Source organism: Cynocephalus volans, chromosome 4, assembly GCF_027409185.1.
Source record: "Cynocephalus volans isolate mCynVol1 chromosome 4, mCynVol1.pri, whole genome shotgun sequence".
In the NCBI taxonomy this organism is placed as follows: Eukaryota; Metazoa; Chordata; class Mammalia; order Dermoptera; family Cynocephalidae; genus Cynocephalus; species Cynocephalus volans.
Window position 1 is genome coordinate 151,569,903 of NC_084463.1, and position 25,112 is coordinate 151,595,014.

The 25,112-nt window shown below is 36.5% G+C and overlaps 1 protein-coding gene and 3 pseudogenes across 1 annotated transcript; all 4 read right to left on the reverse strand.

Annotated features, from left to right (window-relative positions):
* Positions 1-383: 383 nt before the first annotated feature.
* Positions 384-1,316, reverse strand: LOC134375728 (olfactory receptor 5M3). The gene has a single exon (XM_063094397.1). It carries the CDS (start codon positions 1,314-1,316, stop codon positions 384-386), a length of 933 nt encoding a protein of 310 aa, XP_062950467.1.
* A 6,670-nt stretch (positions 1,317-7,986) lies between these two features.
* Positions 7,987-8,786, reverse strand: LOC134376588 (V-set and immunoglobulin domain-containing protein 10-like; annotated as a pseudogene).
* Positions 8,787-15,223: 6,437 nt separating this feature from the next.
* On the reverse strand, positions 15,224-16,154 carry LOC134376851 (olfactory receptor 5M3-like; annotated as a pseudogene).
* Positions 16,155-23,776: 7,622 nt separating this feature from the next.
* LOC134375765 (olfactory receptor 5M5-like) lies at positions 23,777-24,694 on the reverse strand (annotated as a pseudogene).
* Positions 24,695-25,112: the final 418 nt, after the last annotated feature.

Below are 25,112 nucleotides of genomic sequence, written 5' to 3' on the forward strand. Positions count from 1 at the left end.
ACTAAATAAAATATGTTGCTATGTTTTTCTGCCCCAAATTCGTTTCTGAATGTGAAAATAAATATTTCCCAAATTTATCCACTGCACTTTTGAATAAGAAAAACAAAGTGTTTGGTTCTACCTAAGCATTTGAACAATTTCAATTAGTGCACCTATGAACACTGATACAATTCACCTTTTCAATTAATTAATGAATTTATTTTTAATTAATCTTTATTATTTACATCAACAGGAATGGGTCAGTCTACTTTATTTTGGTTATTTGCATTGCTTTATTTTTCCTATGTAACTGCCAAAAAAGTCTTAGATTAATGTTTCTATGTACTGGGAAATAATGTCACCAAACAAATAAATAATAGAAGGCAAAATTAACTCAATATTATTTATTTTGTCGAACACGTTCTGCTGATCACTTTGTTCATGGCTTCTTTCACGTCTTTGTTCCTCAGAGTGTAGATCATGGGATTCAGCATGGGGATCACAGTGGTATAGAACACGGCTACCATCTTCCCCTGCTCCACGGAGTCCTCTGTGGGACGTCTGAGATACATAAAGATCAGAGTCCCATAAAATATGATGACAGCTGTCAGATGGGACCCACAGGTGGAAAAGGCCTTCCGCCTCCCTTCCACTGAGTGCATCCGTAAAATGGCAACAAGAATGAAGAGATAAGAGATGATAATTACAGTCAGGGAATATGTGAAGTTAATACCTGCAAGTATGATCATTGTATATTCTTTTACAAAAGTCCCAGCGCAGGCCATTTTGATGAGAGGTGGGTCTGCACAGTAGAAGTGGTTGATCTCAATTTTCCCACAAAAGTACAAGCCATAAGTCCATAATGTTGCTGCCAGACTCGTCAGAAACCCATATATGTAAGGGAAAGAGATTAGTCGAATACAGACAACCCTTGACATTTTGCTCCCATAAAGCAGAGGGTTCCCAATTGCCATGTATCTATCAAAGGCCATTACAGCAAGAATAAAAATTTCCACATGGACAAGGGCAATGAAGAAGAAACACTGTACTAAACAACCAGCATAAGAAATTGTTTTAGTCTCTGATAACAGGTTTTCCAACATTTTAGGGGTGACATTGGAAGAAAACCACACATCAACAAATGACAGATGACTGAGAAAAAAGTACATGGGGCTGTTAAGCTGTGGACTGACTTTAATTAACATGATCATGCTGATATTGCCCATCAGGGTGATAATGTAGACAACAAGAAATATTATGAAGAAGAGAACTTGCCATTCCCGATGACTGGTTAATCCCAAAAGAATGAATTCTGTCACATCTGTGAAATTGAGCATTTTCTCAATTCTAAGCCAATAGAAGTTAGAAATCTCTGTGACAACTAAAATAAAATAAGTGAAAAAAATTAGGCATTGTTTATTTATTAATTTATATCTTTATCCACACACCCTTTTCCCCTTTTTGTTGGCTCCTTTAATAAATATCTATGACTACACTTTGTCATTCTTTTTTTTTCTTTTTTTACTTTGACATTCTTTTCAGTCAAACTTTTTTGAGCACCTGTTATTTAAAGAGAGCCTCTAAAGGTTATTATGATAAATAAATAGATGCTATTACGTAACAGTTATACAAAGTATTGTCACTGAAACATGCCAATATTAAGTACTGTTATTAGTCATATGTCCAAGTCTACTACTTAAATATCCTTTGTTTCCAGTCCCGGCATGTTTGGTCATTGTGTATTTCTAAGCTAATTATAAGTGGTTATAGTTATCTTTTTAACAGAACTAAAAAAAAATGGTTTTTTATCCCATATCTTTTTTCCTTACAATTATATTCTCCATGATTAGGGATGAAAACCAATTAATCAAATAATGAATCAACCATAATTGTCAGATAAAACATACTTTTCATCTAATCTGACACTTGCACTCATTTAACTTTAAGAACATCAAACTAATAACAGTAGCCATCAAAGTCAAGTATAAAGGGTGAACCATTTATACACATTCATACATTAGGCACCTTCTCCAGATATGAGCTCTCTTCCAAATCTAACATGCAATTATAATCTACCAGATATCATCTATTACTATCTTCTGTGGATTCAAAGATTAGTAAAACAGGGAGATTAATGACAATATTTATAGAGGTATTAGTATAAATAAATACTTTCTAAAACTGGCATATACTCTTATAGAGTTACAATGGTTCAAAAATTGGGAAAATAGTTGTCTTTTCTTTGGAATTTAGTGGAATTCTAGGAAGGCTTCCTGGATATTTTGACAATTTATTCTCAAATATTAAATATATCATATGAATATTTTTCTAGACAATGTTTCCCAAATTTTATTTCTAAGAAAACACTAGTGACTTACATGATGTTAATAAATATTATGAGGGAAAATCCACAGTGTTTCTATATCAAATAATAATGGCAAACCTTCACATTGTATCCAATCTTGTAGAGATACACAATCTACTTAGTAAAGTCACACTGTGGAGAGTTCTGTGGGAAAGAACTCTATTATAGTTATTCTATCCAGCATTTACTTTAATATACACACACATATATATGAATGTTTATTAACACCAATGAACATTCACATTCTATAGAATGTGGAGCTCAAGTCTATCCCATAAGAATCTTGAGATAGCTTTTCAGCAAAGCAATAAATTTGTTGAAGATGGAATTTTGTCATGTCTTCCAATGACTAAATATCATCTCTAGGGCAACTGATTACCCTCGTTTTAGCCTGCAGGATTACACTTTATTCAACTTCTTGATGGAACCTATTCATAATTATCACTGGTTAGTCACCAAGAAGGATAGGGAGCAGGCAAGAACGTAAACCTCATTGCACAATGAAAATAAAATTACTCATCCATAATGGTAATCCATAATCTTTCATCCACCCAACTTAGAAAAAAAAATTTCTAAAGATAAAAAAGAAAGCTACCACCTAAATAGATTAGAAGAACTCTACCTGACTCCAAAGTCTCAGGGTAATTAATTAATATTTGAGGCATTAACTAGAGGGTAAATAAAAAAAAAAAAGAAAAAGAAAAAGTAAGAGAGAAAGCTGTCTAAAATTTGAATAAAATAACTTAGAATATATTTATGTGTAGGCTGTAAAATCTGTTACAGATCTGTTAAAATTGTCCAAAAGATCCTTAGACTCATACCTGAACAGAAATTACAAACATGTCAGCATATCATATCTGTTATCTGATTCAACAGTATATGCCTGTGGCTGCCTGATTTTTTCATCTTTTTTGTAATTTTCAAAGATTAGCTATAGAGGAACTCTTATTTGAAAAGCTAGATCAGATTGAGTGATACCAAGGATGATTTACCACAAACAAAAATATAGAAGATGATGTTGTTAGTACTTCCCAAAATCTAAATACAAGAAAACTTGAGGAGTGGATAGCCAGGTGATGGGTAGTGACAGCAAAAGCACAGGAAAACTGCAGTGATTAGATCTGACCCTGGGAGTGTCTCGTCTGCAAAGAAGTAGAGGGTTTGGGAGCTCAAGAGCATTTAGAGGATTTTCTCACCATTTAAAGGGAAAAATATGTGCATAACCTTCCCTTATTGTATCACTCTATTTCAAATTAAATTACTAATAAATATGGACTTTTTTCCAGACCAAGTATGAAACAAGATTAAGTATTCATTCCACTTAAAAAGTTCTGTTTCTATTATCAGACTTTGGTTGAATCCTGTCTCCATGACTTATTTTCTGAACTTGAACATGTTTTACTCTTGTTTTGTTTTGCTTTTAATTTTTCTTTCCTAAAATTTTATTTAACTGGATACTAATAATAGTATCCACTTCATTGTGTGGAAATTTTTTTTAAATGACATATTAACACATAATAAAAATGCAAAAAGTACATATCAAATGCACTTCATTAATCATTTGTAATAATCAAATGATCTAATCTCTGCTAAAAAATTTGTCACTCTCTCCTTTGTGTCTCTCTTACACACATGCACACAACATATATGAAATAATAATTCATTCCTATAAAGAATAAAAGAAAATAAAATCTAAGATGCAAGCTTCATATGACAGTTACAGATAGATGCATTTTTCACCAACCTGAGATTGAAGAAGCATATTCCAGAAAGAATGCAGAGTTGAAAAGTGAATGCTATTTAAGAGAATGGTAAATAACAAATCTGATGTATAAAAAACTGGAGAAAACCAAATGAGAAGTCTTTCTTAAATGTTTGTCATAGAATACAAAGAGCAATTAAGAATTTCCCCCTAGAAATCACCCTGGGGGAAGGAAGCACATCTCTAGAGGAAGAGACAACTGTTGAGAGGGTTTTTTTTGTTGTTGTTGTTGTATTTAAGAGAAAAATAATTTTATTCTATAATCTAAAAAAAAAATCCATATTATAATCTCAGAACTAATTTCTCTCAACTTCCCTCTACCAAATATTAAAATTTAAATTAAGCAGAAGGATCTGCTTATTTTTCTTTGCAGCAGGTCCTGACCAGTCCCATGGTAAGATATATCAGTTGGCACTTATTTTATCATAATAAATTTTACCCAGTAAGGATGATTTTTCAAGTCTCAGTGCATGGGTTATGGAAATTTTCCATCATGCATTTTCCTGCTGCAATTATAGGGCCTGTATGTGCTTGTGATATTTGGAACTAAGATCAAAGCCACAGGATTGTAAAGCCTCCTCCCCAGTGTCCACCAGGTTTTGAAGGAAAAAAATGGTGGTTGTAATAGCCCTGAAGTGATTATTTTCCTGGTCAGATAAGTAGACCTTTTTGTCTCGAAGTTAACAATACATGCAGAGAAGATTTTTTTTTTTTTAAATCACAATGTAACAACTTGACTTTGCCACACAAAATCTGCAACCCACTATCAACATGTGCATGGATTTGGGCATTGATCATATTAAAGAAAAGAAGTTCTGATTCTTTAAAACTGTCAAAACATGAAGGCCTTCAGTACCACGACTCTTAACCGACCCAGCATATTATATGCACTCAGATATAAGTTTATATAATAAGATATAAGTGACAACAGTCACATGTCAAGTGGTCCAGTGTTTATAGTGTTTGACACCAAGACCCTGAAGCTTCCATTTGCTAGTGGAAAAAAAACCCAATAGTTCCTGTCATCAGGTGTGTGTGCAAGAGAAGAGGAAGTTGTAGAAAACACCCCAAGGATCTTGCAAGACATTCTCTGTTCCCAGCTAGGGATTTATTTTTTCCCTAGTTTCTTTTTCTTTCTTTCCTTTAAAAAAAAAAAAAAAAAAAAAAAAAAAAAAATCTGGTTTCCTATGAATAGTGGACTCTTAATTTCTGGAATTTAGTCATCATTGAAGACTCTACATGAGAGACTGGCTCAGTCTTCAGTGACTTTAAAAGCAACCTGAGTATCCCATTCTGAAATGACAGAGTGGTTAAGTAGATGAGCTACCATGCAGCAAAAAACCTAGATAGTAGGAGAATTGCAATTCATAGCTAGAGGAGGAAACTGCAGCCAGCCCCTGAACTCCCCAGTGTCCTAAGCTGAAGACAAGACACCCTTCTAGTGATTTGCTCAGTTTAGTCACTTCACACAAGAAAACAGACCTTCCCCAACTACACCCACCTGCAGGGTCTTCAGATAACCAGCTTCTCATCTGAGGATCCCAGGCCCTGGTATTAGAGAAGGGAAGTTCTCCTTTAAGCTAATTCAGGCCAGATTTTCATGTTTAGCATAATCCATTGCACTCTTATAAGGTCCTTAACATTTAAGACATTTGGATGAAGTCAGAAAAAAAAAAATCATAAAGCTGTATGAGGACCTTCCAGAAGCATCAGCAGCCTAAACTCATCACACATTATTTTCATTTGAATTTTAGTGTTATTGATCAGTGTCTTAAGAAGTAGGAAGGAGGGCTGGCTGAATAGTTCAGTTGGTTAGAGTGTAGTGCTGATAACTCTAAGGTCCAGGGCTCCATCCTCATACCAGCCAGCCAGCTGCCAAAAATAAAAGCAAGAAGGAAACAAGTTTTCCTGTTTCTGAGACAGCAACTGAGGCCAGATGAACTGGTTTGCCCAAGGAGTTCTTATTACCTGATACTCCGTTATGAAATGTTTCTCCTGCCTTCTTTCAAAGCAACATGAGAAATGAAGGACGGGAAAGTCTGAAAGCTAATAGTGCATCATCTAGAAGGCTTTTATATAAATATGAAGCTCTGTGTAATGTGAGGTTATAATGAAAGGCACTTCCTCTCACCAACCCTTAACTCTTTCGAAAACTATTCTATCTCCAGGGAAACGAAAATCACCAGGAGTTCTCTGATGATGCCTTCATATGAAACCGTATAAAGAAGAATGAAAGGTACAGGCAGTAGCTTCTAACTTACAGTTAACCTTTTTTCTTCCATTGGGGAAGACAAAGAAGATCACTAAGATCTATTGAGCACCTTGTTACTCTTCTCTCTGTGTAACGGAGACGGAGACGCGAAAGGATTACTCAAAGTATCAGGAATGTGTTGAGAAGCCCAGAGGGTCTGTATCCCACAGAAAAGTGGGAACAGCCCCCACTCAGAGTTAGTTTCTGTTTTTTATAGTAAAGACAAGGAAGTTTCACAAGAAAATTCACTTGATTAAATCATTACAAAGGACACAAGGACATGGGCAGTGTTGCAAAAGTTATCTATAGCTTAAGCAATGGAAAGTAGTAACTTCAGGAAAATTAACAATGTGGCATTCCAAAGCACAATTAGTGAAAGCTAAGTTGGTCAAACTGGCTTATTAGCTAAAGTATAACCTCTCCTTAAACAAAAGTTACATTCTTATGATAAAATCTAAGTACAATTATCTCTAAAGTTTCTCCCAACAGACAGCTCACACCTAGCAAATATTTTTTTCACATCTTTTCCTTCAGTAATTCTTAAAATCTCTTAACAGTATGGGTATGACAACTACCTAAAATCATTAAAGTATAGAATCCCACACCTAAGCAGTGATTAGAGTTGACTGATGGGTTTTTGTCCTCTGGTTATAGGCCATGGCCTCCTAGTCAAGAGCTTTTTCCCCAATATGTATTTACCTAAAAACTCTATTCAAAAAATCAAATGAGAATCAACATTATTTAATCAGAATTGATTAAATGGGCTTTTGCCCTCTATTTGTGGACTTTGGTCTCTTATCCAAGGGCTTTTGCCGTCTATGTATTTACCTAAAAGCCCTCTTCTAAAATCAAATGAGAATCAAGATTTCTAACCCACTACAGCACCTCTTAGGCACTTTCATATCCCAAGTTACCTCATTTAATCCTCACCACAAGCCCAGAAGGTAGGTATGATTTCACCTATTTTACAAATGAGGAAATTGAGGCCCAGGCAGAGGGAAAGCAACGTACCCAAGCCCATGAAACAAGCCAAGTAGCAGGGCCCAGGTGCTTCTGACTCCAAAGGCTGATCCAGACTGCCTTCCTCTGTCTTGCATTTGTAACTAAAACCTCACCTTTTCCAGGGAGCTGACATTTGCCTACTTCCTCAGTCACCAGCTCTCCTGCGCAGTGATGAAGGAAGTTTCCCTGTCATCCCACAATATTCCCTTTTGTGCTGGGGCAAGCTGGTTACAAACATTTAACAGTGGCAAAGGGCACTGAGACTGAGTGTTCCCTCCACCTTTGCTCCCTCCAAATCAGTGTCTGTCACAGTAAGTCAGCCTGGATAAAGGCAGGAGTCAAAGCAAAAGTGGCACTTCAGATGCCAAATGCAGCTTTTCCGCAAACCGCTCCTTCCCAAAGCCTTTTAATATTGTTGAGAAAATTTACAGAAAATCAAACCAAGTTTTCTTTTTTTACAAAATGGAAGGAAAAATCTGTAGGTTTGTTTTTCTTGTTTGCTGAGAGACCAAATGTTGCTAATGCAAGCCCCAGCAAAGGTGCGGGTCAAACCAAAGCTGAATGAATAGCTCATCTTCAACACAGCTTTCAAGACAAGATGAGATGATGGACAACCAATCCTTTTCTTCAAACTGGCCTGTCTTCTTTAACAGTGTCACTTTGCTGATCACTGCTGTTATCTTATAGATCCTGGAGTCCATTTCTCATCTGCTCCAAGTTCCCATTTACCAGTGTGGTCACTATCAATGTGGCCATGCTTGTGTATTTCTTCTGGCAACTCCTCTCTCTCATTTTCTCTTTCTTCCTTCCCCTCCTCCTCTTCAGCATCCTTCCTCCTCCTCCTTGTCCTCTTCTGAATCCACTAAAAACGTGAAATCACCCATGTCTTGTCCCCTGAAAGTGTTTCCTACTTTCCAGCAGAAGACAGGGCTGCACTGCAGCATAAGTCCAAGATAATGGCCAATCCCAGCAAATGGAGGCTCACAATGATTCCCAGAATTCCCCCAATGTTTAAAGGTTCTTTCATGCTGAACCAGATGTCCATCTCTCTCACCCCAATGGGGCTCTCAGTCCAGAAGACACAGTAGCCTTCATCCACGTCCTGGGACTGGTTGTGGATGGTGAGGGTAGAGCTCTGGCCATTCTGGGTAATGACATAGTGTCTGTTGGTCTGGAATGACCACCTTGGGCTGGGTGAGGTTCCTCAGCCACAGGATCTTGGCAGGAGGGTAGGCTCCAGAAACTCTGCAGGTGAGCATCACTTTGTCCCCCACAAAGCAAGTCTTGATGGACTCAGAAAGCAGTAAAAGCGGGAAGCAGCTGACTGTCAAGTTATTTCCAAAGGGCTCGGGTCTGGAATCTGAGGCCCAGAACCACCACTCAACCATGGGCAGGGGCCAGGAGCTGCTGTTGTAGCTAAAGACCATCTGGGAGCCCTTGGCTGTGAACAGAGTACCACTGGGGAGTGTGCTGGTGGTGGAGATGTTGACCTCTATCTGAGAGGGGCAACTGGCCACTTACAGCCACACTCGGAACCACTGAGTCACATTCAGAACCTCCTGGCAAGTGTGTAGTTCTCCTCACCATGCAGGCTCAGCACCTAGATGTGCTGAGAGCTGGCTTTCACTAGAGAGAAGCAAAGCTCGGCCAGCAGAAGGCAGCGATCCAGTGGGCCAGGGCCTAGAGGCAGACAGGGATGCCTCTCTCTCCCCAGATGCCGGTTCAGTAAATGCAGGCTCAGGTGGGGCTGGCGTGTGCCCCAGGGCCCTGGCCCCTGGAGTACCCAGTGATCCTTCCAGGTCCTCAGGTAGCAGAGTGGCCCCACTTTCCACAGCCCCAGGAAGGATGCTTGGGGTGAGGCTGATGTCTGAGGCTGGGAGCTGCACTGGGTGGTCAGTGTAGATCCCCTCTCCAGAGTGCCCGGACTGTGGTGGGAGGGCACACCCCACCCCCTAAACCAGCCTGCCCCTCCTGGTGGTAGAAAAGAACAGGAGCCGGCCACCTCCACCTCTCTTGCAGACAGGAGACCAACTTCCCATGTTTTTTTTTTTTTTATTATTATTATTGTTGTCATTGTTCCCCCACCTCCAATGGGTTATTTTGAGTGGGTGCTGTAATCAAATAAAATTTCTTTGAGTTTGTGTCATACTAAACCGGTTGAAGGAATTGCTCAACCTGTATAGACCAATTTTGTGCTCTACCCTTCAAAGATTATACCACTTGGCTTTCTCAGGAAAGGATGAATCAAATGTTATTTTCTATAATTAAAATTATAGTTTATCAAAGCAGAAGAAAACTACCTGCATCTACTTTCTCATTTTATAAATAAGCAAAATATCAATGATTCTTTGACTACTACTAATAATGGCAAAAATCATGTATTTATTGAAGTAAGCACATGTCAGACACTATGTTAATTTAATTATGTTCTTGTAATTCAACCCCAAGGCAATTATTATTACTCCTATTTTAAAGACAAGAATTTGACCCTTTCAGAGGGTAAGTGACTAGCTCAGGGTAACACTTTCAATGAATCAGAGAAGAGATTCCTGACTCTAGAATGTGTACTGTTAACCATCTTATCCTATTGACCCCAAAATGAATATCAACACGGAAAGACTGTAGGTGCCAAGGAAAATCTTCCTCTCTGCCCTCTAAAGTTTTTTACCCTTGGCTTGGTGTCGCCTGCACCGCGCTCAGCCAGTGAGGGCACCGGCCATCCCTATATAGGATCCGAACCCGAGGAGGGAGAGCCGCTGTGCTCCCAAGTGAGCCACGGGGCCGGCCCCCTCTAAAGTTTTAATAAACTGACAATAGGCAGATTTATAGCAGAAAAAGCATACAAAATGTATTTATGCATAAGCACAAGGAAATCATAAGAGGATGATTACCCAATAACCCAGTGAGGTGCAGATTGGGACATACCTTTCATTCTTTACAGGGGTAAGGGAGACAGAGAGTACAGAAATTTTGAGAGACACCAAATAATTTTTAGAGGAAATGAATGGATCCTGAAGACAGAAATTAACTTGTAAATGATACTCTTTGGAATTTGAATGAACTTGGAGAGACATTATCTTGTAAAACAGTCCTTCCAGATGTGGTTGCATTCGTTAGTCTCCTTTTCTGCGATAGGTAATATGATTCAGGGAGATGGAAAGCAATTGTGTTTTCCTTGGCAGGTCAAATCCCAAGGTATATAAGGGACTATCAGAGAAGAGCTTCAGCTGGTGCTTTGAGAGAGAAAGAGGGTTGAGAGAAGGGGAATGTGGGAGGTCAGAGAGACCTTGAGGCTGTTTCTTTAGTTCAGCATATCAATGCACCACAATCTGGGGTATCATTTTATGAGCCCCAAACAAGACCAGAATTCTTAATTCCTGTGGTGAATTGAATTATGTCTCCTTAAAACTCATTGAGGCTTGAATTGTGTCTCCCAAGTTTAGAAACTTAGCCCCCATTGTGACTGTTAAGAGGGTAGGAAATCCTATTATCATAATTGAAAGGTGGAGCCTTGAAGATGTGATTGGATTGTAAGACCATGCTATAGTGAATGGATTAAAAATGGTGTTCATGGACAGGATTCTGAATGCTTTAAAAGCAGAGTCTCTCTGCTCTCTCTGCTTCCACCATCTTGCAATGTGAGACCCCTGGGTTACTGTCGCCCCCACCAAGGCCTTCACCAGCTGTGTTGCCTGGACTTTGGACTTCCTAGACTCTGAAACTATAAGCAATAAATTTTTTTTTTTTTTTTTTTTTTATAAATCACCCAGTTCCAGTTATTTTATTATAAGCAACAGAAATGGACTAATACAATTCCTGACCTTAAACAAGTCTCACTTCCACTATATAGCTGGTGTGCATGACACATCATGGTCTTTATGTACTTGTGGGCACAAAAATATGTTCTTTGTATAGACAAATATAGTGGATAATTTCAGTGGTGTACACAGTCGATCACTCTAACTGGTTTGCTTGACAATTTACACCCATGGTTCAAACTTGTTCCCTCTTCTGACCTGCACGCTGCATCAGACTGATGTCATCCCTCCTTCATTTCCTACAACAAATGTTTATTCTCACTTATTAAGTTGTGGAGGAAATTGCTGCTTTCTCCCAAGTCCATTCTTTCTCTTCCATGGTAACAGAATTTTGATTAGAGGCCTTTGAGTGCCTTTCTCAAGCCCTGCTCCAGTATCTGTAACAGTATGTGGCACATGGGTGTTCACAAAATACATGTTGAATGAGGAAAATGCTTAAAGTGATCATGTTTTCAAGAGATAAACTGCATAGATAGGAGAGGAACTTACCTTAAGTATTACCAAGATACTTCTCAGAATAATGAGATGGTTCAGGCACACAATGGGACCGCAGTTTGGAATTGAAGACTCTTGATATAGGCTGTGCAAATTAGAGCTCTGAGTGGATTTTGAGAGAATAATTGTTGATATGGCAGAATAATTGTGCTATCTAGGAGTTTACCATTCACACAGGTGTTGAGCCTAGCCATGTGAGGGTAGTCTACAGCTTTGTGCCCCAGAATTTCTCTCAATTGCAAAATAATTAATTTCTATCCTCTCTAATGTTTTGTTAAGTTTAAGTTTTAAGGTCAGATTCTACAAGACACTAAATAGCCTAGTGTGATTCTTCTAGGTTTTATGTTACAATGCAGTTCTTAGTGTAGCAAGCTGTGAGGACCACTGATATAACACAGATGAATCCAGATAGGACGACTTCCTCACAGCAAGAAGCTGAGTTTTCATTTTACTAGTCCTTATTAAAGTTCTGTTCAGGCCAGAGAGAAGGTAACTAAACCCAAGAGTTACCTATGTGAATCATACAAATATTTCCTCACGCTAAACATTTCCTTGATGCTCTCTATGTGCAATCAATAATCTTCTCTCCTGTGTTTGGATAACATTTAACTCATATTGATTATATAATAATTATCACATCATGGGCTGGCCAGTTAGCTCAGTTGCTTAGAGCCTGGTGTTGTAACACCAAGGTCAAGGGTTCAGATTCCCATACAGCCCAGGTGCCAAAAATAACTAACTAACTAAAAATAGATAGATAGATAGATAGATAGATAGATAGATAGATAGATAGATAGATAGATAGATAGACAGACAGACAGACAGATAGATAGAGAGAGAGATAGATAGATAGAGAGAGAGAGAGAGAGAGAGAGAGAGAGATAGATAGATAGATAGATAGATAGATAGATAGATAGATAGATAGATAGATAGATAGATAAACAAGCAAACAAGAATGATGATTGTATTGTATTATAGATCATTTTAAGTGCATGTTTCATGATAGACTGTTAACACATTGAAATCAGACACACCGTCTTGATCATTATTGCATCTCTGATAATTACATAATATTAGGTATTTTGCTAAATTCTATAGAAAATAGAGTAAGACTAGACCTGCCAAAGAGTGCACAATCACTTTCCATCCCCTCCCTGAAATCTCATTATCTACTGAATTAAAAATAGCTTGAGGAATGAAAACACACCTGGACAGACTTTTCACAAGATAATGTCCTTCTCTTAGGCTTATTCAAATTCCAAAGATAATTATTTGCAAGTTAATTTCTGTCTCTTTGGTCTATTTATTCTCCCTAATATTCATTCACTATTCCTCAAAAAAATTGCCTACATTCTCCAACTCCCCGTGCCCGTGAAAAAGGGTATAAAGCATATGGATCTCCTTGGGTTATTTGGGTAATCATACTGACATGGTTCTCCCCTGTGCAGGTTAAATTAATTTTGTATTCCTTTTTCTTCTATTAATCTGCCTATTCTTAATTCATTTTCAGCAAACCTTCAGAAGGCAAGGGGGGAAGCTTTCCCTCTTCAACCCTACAGAGTAAAACATTAAAAATATCAAAATGTCTGTGTGCTATATAAAACTATGTCATGTATGACATTTTAGTCAATATTGTCCAAACGATAACTAGGTATTAATCAGATGTCCATGAAAATTACTTAAGCTCAAGTCATTTTAAGTTATCTTGGTACAGGCTTCAAGGTTAAATTTAAATATTAGATTTATGTGAAGAAACTAATATTACCACATGAAACTGTATTTTTAAGAGTAATTTTTATACTTTCAACCCCCAATTCCAACTATTTTTAGGGCAGCAATGAAATATTCTAAACAGATTACTCTCGGGACACAAATTTTGGAGTGAAAAGGTTGAACCGTAATTATGGCTTTCAATCCCTTAATTTTTTGGAGGGAAGGGTATTCATTAATAAGAAAAACAAAGTATTCTTGGTTCTCTCTAAGTATTTGAACTATTTCATTTAGTGCACCTATGAATTTTGACAAATCATCTTTTCAATTAATTAAATTATTCATTTTTTCATTAATGCTCACTACTTCTCTCAATAGGAATGAGTCAATCTACTCTATTTTTTTTTCCCAGTTGGAATGACTTTTTTTTTGGTCAACCTACAAAAGTCTTCAGATGGATGAAGATTTTGTGCATTTACAATCAAGATCAACTCTTTCACTCAAATTTTTTTCCATGTTTTAATTCAAAGCTTTTTGAAACTGAGGCAACTGTATATGTATATGTGTATGTGTGTGTGTGTGTATATGTATGTGTGTGTATATATATATATATATTTTTTTTTTTTTTTAAGAAAGAAGAAGAAAGAAAGGATACGGCATCTGCTACATATAAATTATGATTTGCTCATTTTAAAGTCAAATATGGTACAAATAAGTGGGCTTAGATTTCTAAGAGGACTTCTAGTTTCTACAACCAAAAATAAAAAAACAGAGAAAAACACAAAGGAAAAAGATATAAATATATCTCACTATATGCAAAATATTCTAAAAGTGATTCATTCAAGTCTACTTATGGAAGCATGTTATAAATTCCAAAACACCAATGAGATTGTATTGTTCTGCAGTTGACCGAGGTACCTATGATTATCAATAATTCACTGCAACTTACCAAATGACTAGAAGAGAGGAGATTGAATGTTCTCAACACAAAGAAACGACTAAGTTTTATAATGATGAATATGCTAATGATTCTGACTTGATCAGCACATTGTACACAGGTATCAATACTAAGTCCCCCACAAATACATATAATCAATTACATTTCAGTAAAAAAAAAAATTAAGACATAAATCAGATCTTAAATCGATACTGTAGAATATTAAATTAGTAGAGGGTTGCCAATTGCCATGTATCTATGAAAGGCCATCACAGCAAGGTTGAAGACTGCAGAATATTGTTAGTTCTTCAATAAATTTTACTTAATTGATTAGTATGTAATTGAAAATGCAAACTCATGTAGTACACAGTTAATTAATTTTGATTAAATGTAGTTTATAATGCATTCCACATTAAATATTCCATTGTTAGGGATGTTGTTTCCTGTGATAACAAAGACTAATTGTAAAACTATATCTGATTTAAACATTTTGACGTAATTACATATAATCCAGAATCAAAAGCTGCTTATGTGCAGAAAAGAGATCACAGAGAATATTACAGTTCTTTCAAAAGCAGAATTGAAAGGATAGGCTTGTGAAATGACAAAAAGTAATGAAAAAACTTCCCCAGCTACAAAACAACCTACTGAATTGACATTGTGTGGAAGGGAAAGACTGTAGGTAATATTGTCAATATACTTTCATCACTTTAGATTTCGTGACCTGGAGAGTCCTGTTTACAACACGCTTCTCTTGTCTCTACGTCATTATTCCTTTTTCCACTGCATATTATATTTGTCTACTTATGGAAAATATAGATAACGAATCTTCTGAAAATTATGCACAAGAAACAATTTCCACCCCTTCTAATTAACCGTGGATCTCATTGTACACTTCAGGTTTTTATTTAGTTGAAAATGCTCTACTCATTGCTTTACTCATGGCCTCCTTCACGTCTTTGTTCCTGAGACTGTAGATCATAGGGTTCAGCATAGGAATCACTGTGGTGTAAAAAACAGCCACCATTTCACCCTGCTCCACAGACTCCTCAGTTGGGCTTCTCAGATACATGAAGAAGAGTGTTCCATAAAATATGGTAACAGCTGTTAAGGGCAATCCACACGTGGAGAAGGCTTTCTCTCTTCCTTCCACTGAACACATTTTTAGGATGGCAATAAGGATAAATATGTAAGAGACGATAATGACTAATAAGGAATAGGAGAAGTTGAGACCTGCCAATGTGCGCATGGTGTATTCTTTAATGAAGGTCCCCGCACAGGCCATTTGGATGAGAGCTGAGTCTGCACAGTAGAAATGGTTGACTTCAATGTTCCCACAGAAGTACAAACCGTGAGTCCACAGTGTTGAGATCAAACTAATAAAGAAGCCGTATATGTAAGGAAAAGAGATCAGTCGAATACAGACAGTTCTTGACATTCTGCTGCCGTAAAGTAGAGGGTTGCCAATCGCCATGTATCTATCAAAGGCCATCGCAGCAAGGATGAAGACTTCTACGTGCACGAGGGCAAAGAAAAAAAAGCACTGCACTATACACCAGGATAAGAGATGGTTTTAGTCTCAGATACCAAATTTTCCAACATTTTAGGGGTGACATTAGAGGAGAACCACACATCTGCAAAAGACAAGTGACGAGGAAAAAATACATGGGGCTGTTGAGTTGAGGACTGATTCTGATTAATACAATCATGCCAATATTCCCAACCAAGGTGATAATGTAGACCAGCAAGAAAACCACAAAAAAAAGGACTTGTAATTCAGGGTGACTAGTTAATCCCAAAAGAATAAATTCTGTCACATCAGTAAAATTGAGCATTTTCTTAAATCTGATCCAGAAATAGATGTATTGTATCTAATGAAATAAATGGAAATCAGTAAATATACACAGCAGATATTGGCATTCTTCATTTATATTATATTCCCCTGACCCATTTCCTTTTATTGCCTTTAATATTTTTCTTTATAGACCTTCAAATATTTATAATAGCAACTTCATCAAATCCCTCTTACTGTACACCTCTCACTGAACTCTCTATTGGAGGTTGACTTTGTTCCTGACAAATTGAGTCACCCAATACTAAAACACTCACTAGTTTTAGATAATGTATATACCAGTGTATATACCCTTACCAGCTACTTAATAATTCGAGGTAAATGCCATTGGTCACATATTGGTGTTTAAGTCTCTTTTATTTTCTGTTGTTATTATTTATTTGTTCAATGCTTTCCAGAGAACTCACTAACTCTCCTTTCATGCACCAACAGCTGTTACTAACAACTGTTTCTTGCCTATAAAGACACATCTCTTTTTCTTCTTATCATCATGTGAATTCTGTCCTTCCCTTCTTATTCCCTAGGATTTGCCTCATCTTAATTTTCTTATGTCTGTTTTTCCTAATACTTGTCTCCTGGTTGGAATTACATAAAATGGAGGTTGGAAAAAAATTTTTTTTAATATGCTGTTTTCTTTTCTTAGCACACTGGCTATGATTGAAGTAAAAGGAACAACATTATAGACTGACTCTATCAAAATGCCAAGGACAAAGAGGTATTTCTACATCTAACCAGGAATTTGTAAAAAGAGAAAAGTAAAGGGCAAACTGTATGAACATTTCCTCTATAATCTGCAGGGAGATCCACATCATTTGCTTTGCTGTCCTCTGAATAATTGGTCATTTTCCAAACATTTAGGCAAGAAATCTGTTTATGTTCTCAGCCTACTCTCTGCACACACTGTGAAGGAACTTTGTTGATTTAGTTGATGATTAATAAACATTATATATTTAATGACAACATTTTAATCACCTCTTTTTCACTTAAGGCAAATGTAGTCAAGAAATATACATTTTTAGAAAGCAAATGATCTTAGTCTTCAAGTGCTGAGTATATCAATGAGTAAATCAAGCCAGAATACCTGAATCTCCAGCTCCATGAAGGACTCAGATTTTAGTAGCTGTTTAGTGACAAATTGGAGCTGTGAAGCAGAATGAGTTTTAAACTGTCGAGTCCTAATGAAATCCATCTAAGCTACCATCTCAATCTGTGGTAAGATGTAGACCAGCAAGATGTAGAATGAACAACTGCCCCTGTGTTTGCCCAGGAATTTATTGGTTGAAGAATGAAAATTTCGCATCCTGGGAAACCCCATGGTCCCAGGCAAACCAAGAAGGATGGTCACCCTAGGAAGTGTCAGGGCCCATTATTTATTTATTTATTTATTTAATATAGATATTTTTAGATATTTTTTATTTTTTTTATTTTACTTCTCAATATACATCGTAGTTGATTTTCATGCTCCTTTACCTGTTACTCTCCCCCCCCCTTGCCTCACCCAACCACATATCTGTTCACTTGACTTAAACAGTTCAAGGAATTTTTGTGGTTATTCTCTCTTCTTCCCCCCACCCTTTATTTGTTTGTATGTTTATTTATTTATTTATTTATTTTAGCTCCCACAAATAAGTGAGAACATGTGGCATTTCTCTTTCTGTCCCTGACTTGTTTCACTTAATATAATTTTCTCTAAGTCCATTCGTGTTGTTGCAAACGGTAGTAGTTCATTCTTTTTTTATAGCAGAGTAGTTTTCCATTGTGTAGATATACCACGGTTTCCTTATCCAGTCATCAGATGATGGACATTTGGGCTAATTCCAACTCTTGGCTATTGTAAATAGAGCTGCAATAAACATTGGAGTACAGGTATCCCTTCAGCATGTTATTTAAATAGCCAAGGACTTACAGACATCTTCAGAGTGCTGTTTGTAACAGTACAGAGAATTATAGAAAATGATAGTCACTGCTGGCTTGTTCTCTCTGGCTGTCTCCATGTTAAACTCCAACCACTTACGATGTAGAAGGTAGAATGAAGAAAGGACCTGGTGGTGTCTAACTAGTATAAGATAAATTATCAATGTCTTGTGCACAAAAAGGCCTCTCTGTCAATAAGTAAGTCTGAAAATATATCATTGGTATTGTACAGAGAGAAATTGATAGTGAAACTTGTACTAAGGAAACAGTGTTTTTAGTAAGAAAACAGAAACAGTATTTTTTTGGTTACCATTTAGTGACACTTTGTGGACACTTAGTGGTTCCCATTGTTTCTTTAGGTAAGATGGTGTACATTTCTGTCCCTAGGTGAATTACAGTTCTTACGCTGGGACATCAAGCCTAAAGCACCATCAACAACTGACTTTCATTGAAACAATGAAGACTCTCCAATCCTACTTCCTAAAGTCCCCCATAATATTCTTTTTCTACTCAGAAATAGCAAGAACAGCCTAGAGAACTGACAGAAAACTTTAGGCAGATTTAACAAAAACACAGACTTTTTCTGTGCATGTACCAACTTGTATATGAGGAAAGAATATTCCTGGAAATATCCCATCTGTACCATCAATGAATAATTCAGAAGGATTTATAAAAGTTGGATTTTCCACGATGGGGCTTTTTCAGTGGAGAATATAGATGGCAACCTGAACTAATTAAAATGTTGCATATTGCATCATCTATCATGGAAAATGAATCTCAGGAGCAAAATAATTCTCAGAAGAATTAGAATTTTTAAAAACAAGAGCTAGAAAAACTTGGGATTGTGCTTTCTTCCTGTTTTAAAATGTTTTCTTTGTATTCTAGTGACTGTGTTGCAATTGGTTGGAGGGAAAAAGGTCTTGATTTCCTGTATGATAATCATGTCAATATTGCATCAGTCATAACATATTTGAAATAATCTGTACTTCACAGTAGGAAAACACTAGTAGGAAAACACTAATGCTTTCTTTAAAGCATTAGTGAAGAAAGTCCCTTCCCTTTTTGAATAATGAAAAGTTAGTAAAAATGAGAGCATAAGGGAGAACACATTTTCCATATGCATGTCATTGGTGAATCCTAAATGGGCTTCTCCTTTGTGAAAGAATTAATATAATTGTCTAAAACCCAATTTAATTCCTAGATTAGGGTTGATAGTATTTTATTGAGGATTATGTTGTTTTGACCTTTTTTTAATAATGTAGAAAACTCAACTTCTTGATAAATATTTTTTCTTAATAAAATATGATTTCTAATATTTATTTTCCTCATGTTTACAGTTTCTACCCATTTAGGAGAGAAAAAAAAATTGACATGCTTGAGAAATACAACTTAAATTTTTATTGACAAAAATAATTGTTTGCAAAATCAGTGGGTATAATTTTCAGTTAAGAATCTCTATATCACAAGGCATGCAACCTTATTCCTTGAATGGAGATTTATTAATGTCTTGAGACTCCATTTTATAAGGTGGAAGAAACTAACTTGATTAATTTGTCTCCCAGCTTTCCACAGGGCTGCATCAGAGTTCTAGCAGATGAATTTACTCTAGGGCAATGAAAAACATGATTCTCAACCTTGATGTCATCACCTACAGACACTGACATTCATTTACTTGTTTACACATTTATTGTGTGCCTGGAATACAGTTTAAAAATTTTTGCCAGCTCATGGAGCTTATGTTGTAGTGATATATTGTTATTCTTATCTGATTGCTCCTGACCTTTCTGTGTTTGGAACTCTGAGACTTGTTAATTTTTTTTTTCAAGTGTGTATACTTTTTTATCCCTTCAAAGAACAGGGAGCATTTGGGAGCTACCATGCCATGCTAAACTGCAGAGGGCCTTGGGAAGCTGAGGCCCTACCTCTCCAGACATGTGCTGCCAACACTTTTATTTTGGAAAATTGTTGCTTCCCTTGGTTTAAGTAGGAAAAAAAAAAATACAGGCCAACATAGTACTTGAGTTTTGCAAGCCTAATAAAATGTCTGTTATGTCTCCCCTCAATTCCAAAATCTAGTGCAAAGAAAGAAGATACAGAGATAGATTCCTTTGTTTCTCAGGGAAACTAGTGGCCCAACCTTACATTTTGTCTTTCCCCTTCCTCCAAAATAGGGTATTTTTCTAGATATTTTAGTAAATTAGTCTTTCACATTTATTGTTTGTTTCTGAATCCCCTTTACCTTTCCTAATATTTAGGCAATTTTGATACTACAATACAGTGATAAATATATCTTTGGTCTTTATCCCTGGTTTCTGGTATAGCTCTTAAAGCCCCTGTAATTTTCTAACTGATAAAGATAAAAGGAGCATTTTTTGTTATTTGTAAGGAGCCTCTTTCAACCACACCTGAATTTATGTTAATGAGATGACTTCTGGAAATCATCTAAGGGTGGAGGATTAGTTGCCTGAGGAACCTCCCTTGTGATTAGAGGGTTGAATTTTTAGTGCACTCCCTGCCTGTGTGGAAAGGAGAGAGACTGGAGGTTGACTTAATCACTAATGGCCAGTGGTTTAATCAATCATGCTTATGTGATCAGGCCTTTGTAAGAACCCAAAAGGATGGGGTTCAGAGAGCTTTTGGGTTGGTGAACACATGGATGTGCTGGGAAGGTGGTAAACATGAAGAAGGCACAAAAGCTTCAAGTTCCTTTTCATACACCTTGCTCTTTGCATCTCTTCCATCTGGCTATGCCTGAGTTGTATCCTATTATAAAAAACCAACAGTCTAGAAAATAAATTATTCTTCTGAGTTCTATGAGCCATTCTAGCAAATTATCAAACTCAAGGGGGAGTTACTGGGAAACCCCAGTTTTTAACCTGTTGATAAGAAGTACCAGAGGCTCAGACTTGCCCTTGGTATCTACAGTGGGGGGATGGAGGAAGGAAGTCCTGGGGACTGAACCCTAGCATATGTGATCTGAGGCTAACTCCAGGTAGATAGTATCAGAATTGAATTAAGTTAGAGGACACCCAGTTGGTATCCACAGAGAACTGCAAAATTGCTTGGTGGAAAAAAAAACAAAACTCATATTAGGACCCAGAGTGTTGTATAAGTATGTAGAAAAAAAGAGTTTAATTTTTGCAGTAATTTGTAATTATATAATATTGGCTAACATTAATTAAACAGAATTTTTAAAAATGGTAACATACAAAGAAAGACTATTAAGGCCATCTATCAGTCAATAAGTTTTTAATAAATGCTCACAAATCCGTGAAGACCAAATTTTATTTCTTCATAAGCATAACAATTAACATATTGATAAATTGTATCTCTACTGAAAAAATTGTTTCAATCTGAAGACTTACTTATTAAACTAATGGCTAAATATTATTGATTAATATCAATATAACAAAATGGTGATAATCATTGTTTATGAATTACTGCCTTTCCATTCCCTTAACTTTTATAAAGCAGGGCTAGGTATGAGAGGAAACACCATTAGACTTAGTCAGGACTTAGAAAGTCAAGTGCATTCCTTCTGCTAGGTGTTGCTTCTCTCACCATGAAGTAATGTAGCCTGTGATCCCACAGAGTTATGATTTTGTGTCCAATCTTTAGAGGCTGGGATAATGTGCTATTCAGACCAGGCAAGTAAGCTGATTCCTCAACTCTTTCTTGATTTTTGGGCTTGAACTTTTTGACACCAGACGGTTTTACACTTATGAAGACCCCTGTGATGACAAAGGTCTATGAAGACCACAAGTCCTCTCTTCTGACACAAATTTGCCTTTGTTGCTGAGACATTTTAAGCGATCCTGTTAACCAATGGAGAAACTAAGAAAATTGCAGTGCACACTCGTTTCTCATTGATTTAATATTAGCAACTTTTACCATTCTCAGCCTCAGAGGATTAAGCAATATTGTAATTTGACTGAGACCATATTAGAATCCCATGCACTATTATGGGGAATGAAGAGGGTGGAAAGTAAGAATGATTGAAAGTAGTTTATTTGTATAGGAGTGAAACTCCCTGCTCGTGTTGATATCTAAACATAATTAAACTTAAACATAGTGATTTTGAAAATACCTTTAATAAAATGACTGTTAAAAAATGGTTTGTCTGTGGTGAAAAAGTCCCTGAAAAAAAAAGAAAAGAAAAGTTTAAAAATTAGATAATGTATGCCATGATCCTATATAAAGGACACAAGAATCTTCTGTATATTCTTGTTTTCTAAAACAGCCAGATTCCTTTAGAAAACATGTTCATTAAGGCATTTCTGTGATATTGCAAGGAAAACTTACTTAGTTGTAATACTGAGCCTCTGGAAAAATGTTTAATTTGTGTGAAAAAGTATTACACAAGAGATTTCACTCAAAATTTCTGAAAACCTTATCAGGTATCTAATATCCTCTCATCATCTATGAAATATAATATTATTAATTACAAGTGTTGGGTATAATGGGAAGTGGGTTAACGACATGTCAGTTAAATGTGAAAGGAATAAGGGTGAGATTTTCTTAAAAAGAAAAAAAATGGTTAATAAAATAATAATATCTATAGATATGTATCTAATAGCTTAAGGTTGTACAAACATAGGCCTTCACATAAATAGGTAAATGTTACAAACCCTTCTTTCACAGATAGAGTAATTGTCAACTTTAGTCAAGCCCTGTAGGTAAATTCTTTGGGATTAACTCTTGTTACCATTACATAAAGCTTTTGGATAAGATAATCTCTAAAATATGTCCAGTTTTTAAGTCATTTGATTTTATTAAGCAATCAGTAATACAATATGATAGGAAAATATTTAAACAGGAAAGATTTATTAAAAAGTATTTTTACTAGTTGGGAGATTTTGCCAAGAGATCTTAACTTGAGAGTAAATCAAAGGTTATTGGCAAGGAAGACACATAGCAGTGAGAACAGTTTAACTTGCACCTATAGTTGAATATGCACGTGCATGTGTGTGCTTGTGTGTGCATTTGTGTATGAAGTAACGTCAATAGAATCCGTATTTTAGTTCACCAAAACTGTGTTGTGCATCTTCTGTCCATGTTCCTTTGGACATTTATCAATGTGGTTAAGGCAGCTATTTAATTGTAGATACAACCCTCGTTTTTCAGCTCGATACATAGTGTCCTGGAATAAACATTTCCCAGACTCTCTTGGAGGGAAGAATGAGGATATAATTAAGTTTTGACCCACAGGATATAAGCAGACATGTTGTATGAAAGATTTAGAGCATCAAAAGAACCTTTTCACACTTGGGCTGGCTTTCTAACAACCATTCTGGATCATGAAGTTACCTTAAGAACATAAGCCGTGTTCAAGCTAGAACAATCTGTAAAGGATCTGGAGACGAAAGCTAACAAAGCTGGCATAGAAGTCAGATTTCTGACCTTCAGACTTCCTTATCTGACAGAAAAATAAAACAGCAAAAAATTATTTTTGTTTGTCACTATTTTTTACAAGAAATGACATTAGCTGATACAAACAGGAAAGAGAATGAACTGCCTTTGCGACCTTATCTTCTTATTTTCAACCACTACTTTCAGGAATTTTAACCCTGTCAGCTACCTAATACAGAGATTTAAAAATGTATTCTGCAAATCTAGCCTAAAATGGGTTATATAACCCAATAATATCATATCTTTCTAATTCTAGAATATTGTGATGATAGTTTAGCACTTTTATTTCCCTAATTTTTGCTTGCCTATTTCTTTTCTCAATGCCTCTTTTACATCCTTGTTCCTGAGGCCGTAGATCATGGGATTCAGCATGGGAATCTCTGTGGTGCAGAACACAGCCACCATTTTGCTCTGCTCTATGGATTCCTCTGTGGGTCTTCTCAAATGCATACAGAAGAGGGTCCCATAGAAGATTGTGACTACTGTCAGGTGGGAGCCACATGTTGGGAAAGCTTTTTTTCTCCCTTCTGAGGATAGTGACAAGGATGAATATATAGGATATCAGAATGATCAGGAGGGATTGGACATTGCTGTAGCCGGCTACTATGTACATGGACAACTTTTTGCTGTAGGTGTCAGAGCATGCCAGTTTGATAAGAGGAGGATCAGCACAGTAGAAATGATTGATTTCATTAGCACCACAGGAGAGGTTGTAGGTCCTCAGAGTTTCCATCACACTGAGGAGGAAGCAATAGACAAAAGTGACAATGACCAGGCAGACACAGGCACTCCTGGACATCTTGCTACTGTAGAGCAGTGGATTACAGATGGTCACGTAGTGGTCATATGCCATGACAGCCAACATGCAGTGCTCTGTAAGGACCACAGCAATGACAGTATAGCACTGCACCAAACAACCTTCATATGAAATGGTCTTCTCCAATAAGAAATTTTCTAGCATTTTGGGAATAACATTTGTGGAGAAACACAGATTTAGAATGGATAAACTTGAGAGAAAAAAGTACATGGGAGTGTGAAGTTGACAATCAACTTTGATTAAAAATATCATGCCAGGTTTCCTGCCACAGTGACTATGTAGACAGCAAGGAACAATACAAAGAAAGCAACTCGCAAATCTGGACGGCTTGTGAGACCCAAAAGAATAAATTCCGTCACTTCAGTGTAGTTTCTTCTGGACATTTCCTTGTCTCATCCTTGAGACTTTGGTTTCATTATCTAAAGAGAAATAGGAAAGGTTTTTATTTGTTTGTTTGTATGTTTAAATCACTCAAACCCTGGTTAAATATTATACTTTGTGTTTTGTAAAAGTGCCAAAAGTCTTTAGTTATCTCACTAGCATTTTCATAATTAAATGTGAATAGATATACTCCAAGTGTGACATTTTCAGCAAATAGTTTTAATTCAAGGTGATTTGTAATCACATTGTAATGTAAATCAAAGTTTCCCCATACTTTGGGAAATTTATAAAAAAATCTGGGTAACTATATGTCAAGTAATAAATCATAATAAATGTTTAGAAATGTTTAGAACTCCTGTCTACCTGCTTTCATTTATACACGGAGATATAGAGAAAGTTAGAAAGAACTTTGAGTGTAAC